At 40.3% G+C, this 3,018-nt stretch overlaps 1 protein-coding gene across 1 annotated transcript in view; it reads right to left on the bottom strand.

The window, feature by feature from the left end:
* The window catches only part of LOC101864557 (cadherin EGF LAG seven-pass G-type receptor 2), a gene marked incomplete in the record, with an annotated part of 79,342 nt that overhangs the window by 15,770 nt on the left and 60,554 nt on the right, over positions 1–3,018 (bottom strand). Inside the window, 1 exon segment of the mRNA XM_013088317.2 lies at positions 170–301. Coding sequence (XP_012943771.1) covers positions 170–301 — 132 coding nt within the window.

Raw genomic sequence — 3,018 nt, 5'->3', positions numbered from 1 at the left:
CAGCAGCAGCAGCAGCAGCAGTACCACTACCACTAACACTACCAACACACCCCACTGCTAAAAGTACAAAAACAACAACAACAACAACAACAACAACAACAACAACAACAACAACAACAAATCAGCAACAACAACAGCAACAGTTCAACATCAACACTGATCTAGTTACCCGCAGCGTCACGACAGCGTCCCCTTTTTCCCGCCTGGTCAAGCTAACGTTGAGGTCAGACACTGGGGTCTTGACCACTGGCGGCTTGTTGTTGACCGGCCATACAGTCACAGTCAGGGTTGTGCTGGACCTCTGGGGAATCACAACACAATAGGAGTCAGGACATTTGTGAGGCAGCGTGGTGGAATCAAGCTCTCGTCAAAATAATCAAAGTGAAGAAACTTGCATTTTTCCACAGGTTTTTGAATTTTCACCAAATTTTTGTTTTTTTGCCTCAACACCTTTCATGCCCATAAAAGAACTCATTTCTGTGTGGATTTTTCTGAAAAACGTTAATTAAAGGCACTAAAAAATGTAAATTTTCAGTTACCACGGACTCTAAAGCTAAGGAAATAACTAATCTTTGGAAGCCATTTTCTCTCATTTTACCTCTGAAAACAGGTGACCCCCACCTCCTTCATTCGCAAATATCTCGACTTGTATTCAAGATAAATGGATATTTTTTTCATCTAAATAAAAACAACTGAACAAGCGTTAAGAGGATACCAATAACTCTACATGCTCAAAAATTGACGAGAGCCTGATTCCACCACGCTGCCTCACATTTGTGTGCGTCATCGTGGTGAAGTCAGGCGCTCGTTAAAATAAATGAAATCAAAGAAACTGGCAATTGTCTTAACCTTGGCCAATTTTAGTTGAATTATCTTTTTTGGCCTCAACACATTTAATGTCCATTTAAAAACACAATTTATGACCTTATGCCGTTGCGAGCGCCGTAAAACTTCTACAAAAAAAACCCCAATTATGAGGGGATTTTACTGAAAAACGTTGACCGATGACTCAAAAATGTAATTTGTAGTTTTCAAGCACACTTGAGCTTTGGAGGTCACAAACTTTGGCAGCCATTTTCGCGCTATGCTAATTTTTCCTTTAAAAGTGGGCAACCCCTACTTCCCTCAATCGCAAATATCTCAACTTCTGCTCAAGGTAGAAGGGTACTTTTCCCGTCAAAAGCAAGACAAATAAACAAGCTTAAAGATGATACCAATAACTGCACATACTCAAAACTTTCACGAGCGCCTGATTCCACCACGTCGTGGCACATTTGAAAAAACATGAGAAACTCCTAAGAGTAGCCACCTTAAAGCCCAACAAGGGGCTCTCGTGGCCAAGAGGTTAAGGTGTTGGCCTCTCATTCAAAAGGTCCCGGGTTCGAATCCGGGTAACGACCGAAAATTTTTCTTCTCTAAATTTGTCACCTTTCACCTCATTTCCTGCTCTCTAACAATGTTCTGTCGTCTGCTTTCGTCTCCTCTTTTTGCCCCAACCCACTCACCTCCTTTGCCCCTTCCTCTGGGCTCCTGATTCTTTCTGCAGCCTTTCTACTGCTACTCCTTCACTTCTTCTTTCTGCTGTCTTTCAACCACACCCCTGATCTTCTGGTAGGAAAGATCTACACCTAGCCTTCTCGGACAAGGGCGAAAAATCTCGGAGGGCCCGAGTGCAAGTTGCGTACGTTAAAGATCCCTCGGTGGTCTAAAATCGATAAGAGTAGGCTTCGGCCGCCACCCGGGCAAAATTCAAAATTTCCTACCAACTGAAAATAATAGGTGTGTCCCGCGCGCTCATATGACCGTATGCAGTTGCGAGCGCCGTAAAACACTTTACAAAAACAAAGAAACAAACAAAGCCCAACAGGCTGAGTGGAAGAGCTTTGTTTCCCTTTGTCTTAATATTTTGAATTCCCTCTCAAACGAGATGGTCTCACAATGTGCATTTTCTGTTCTTTGATTCGTCACTTAATTTGATTTTAAATTCTGCTTAGTACAGCGCTATGAACCTTCTGAGATTAGGTTCTATCATCATCATCATCATCATCATCATCATCATCATCATCATCATCATCATCATCCAGAGCCAGATGTGCGACAGACATCGGCGATCATGGTGTTCCATTCATTCCTTTGCTCGGACGCTCTAAAAAAAAGAAACGTTTCCCTGATCTTTCCCTGTTACCCATTTGTTCAGGTTCCCTAAGTATGTTGTTCTGGGTCTATAGGTTCTATACAGATTCCAATTAGTAATGTTAAACATAGATAATACTGCATTCAAAATAAATAAATCATTTTCCGTACCACCTCGGATTTTTTATTACGATTTTTCACGTCTTTTGCCTTAATTTTTTTCAATCATTATATCGTTCGCTTGATCTCGTCGTGCTGTTATACTCCTTCATTATTATTGTCCATCCCAATCTCAGGCATTGCATATAAAAAAATAAATATGTGAGGCAGCGTGGTGGAATCAGGCTCTCGTCAGTTTTTGGATTTGTAGAGTTATTGGTATCATCTTAAAGCTTGTCCACTTGTCTTTATTAGAAAGAAAAAAAATACCCATTTATCTTGAATGCAAGTCGAGATAATTGCAAAAGAAGGAGGTGGGGGGTCACCTGTTTTCAGAGGTAACATTTGTGAGAAAATAGCCGCCAAGGATAATTATTTCCTTAAGGTAAGAGTCCGTGGTAACTGAAAATTTACATTTTTGTGCCTTAAATCAACGCTTTTCAGAAAAATCCACACAGAAACGAGTTCTTAAATGCGCATGAAAGGTGTTGAGCCAAAAAAACAAAAATTTGATAAAAATTCACAAACCTGCGGAAAAAATGCAAGTTTCTTCACTTTGACTATTTTGACAAGAGCCTGATTCCACCACGCTGCCTCACAAATGTCTTCAAGTTTTATAGCATGCTTGCTCGATATTCTTCTAATGTCTCTCTATCCATAATATTCCTTTCTGATTTTCATTTTTCCTTAAATTCCTTACATTTTTAGTTCAAGGAAATGCATTTT

The sequence above is a fragment of the Aplysia californica genome, unplaced genomic scaffold, assembly GCF_000002075.1.
Source record: "Aplysia californica isolate F4 #8 unplaced genomic scaffold, AplCal3.0 scaffold00722, whole genome shotgun sequence".
In the NCBI taxonomy this organism is placed as follows: domain Eukaryota; kingdom Metazoa; phylum Mollusca; class Gastropoda; order Aplysiida; family Aplysiidae; genus Aplysia; species Aplysia californica.
This window is presented reverse-complemented; position numbering and strand designations above follow the sequence as displayed.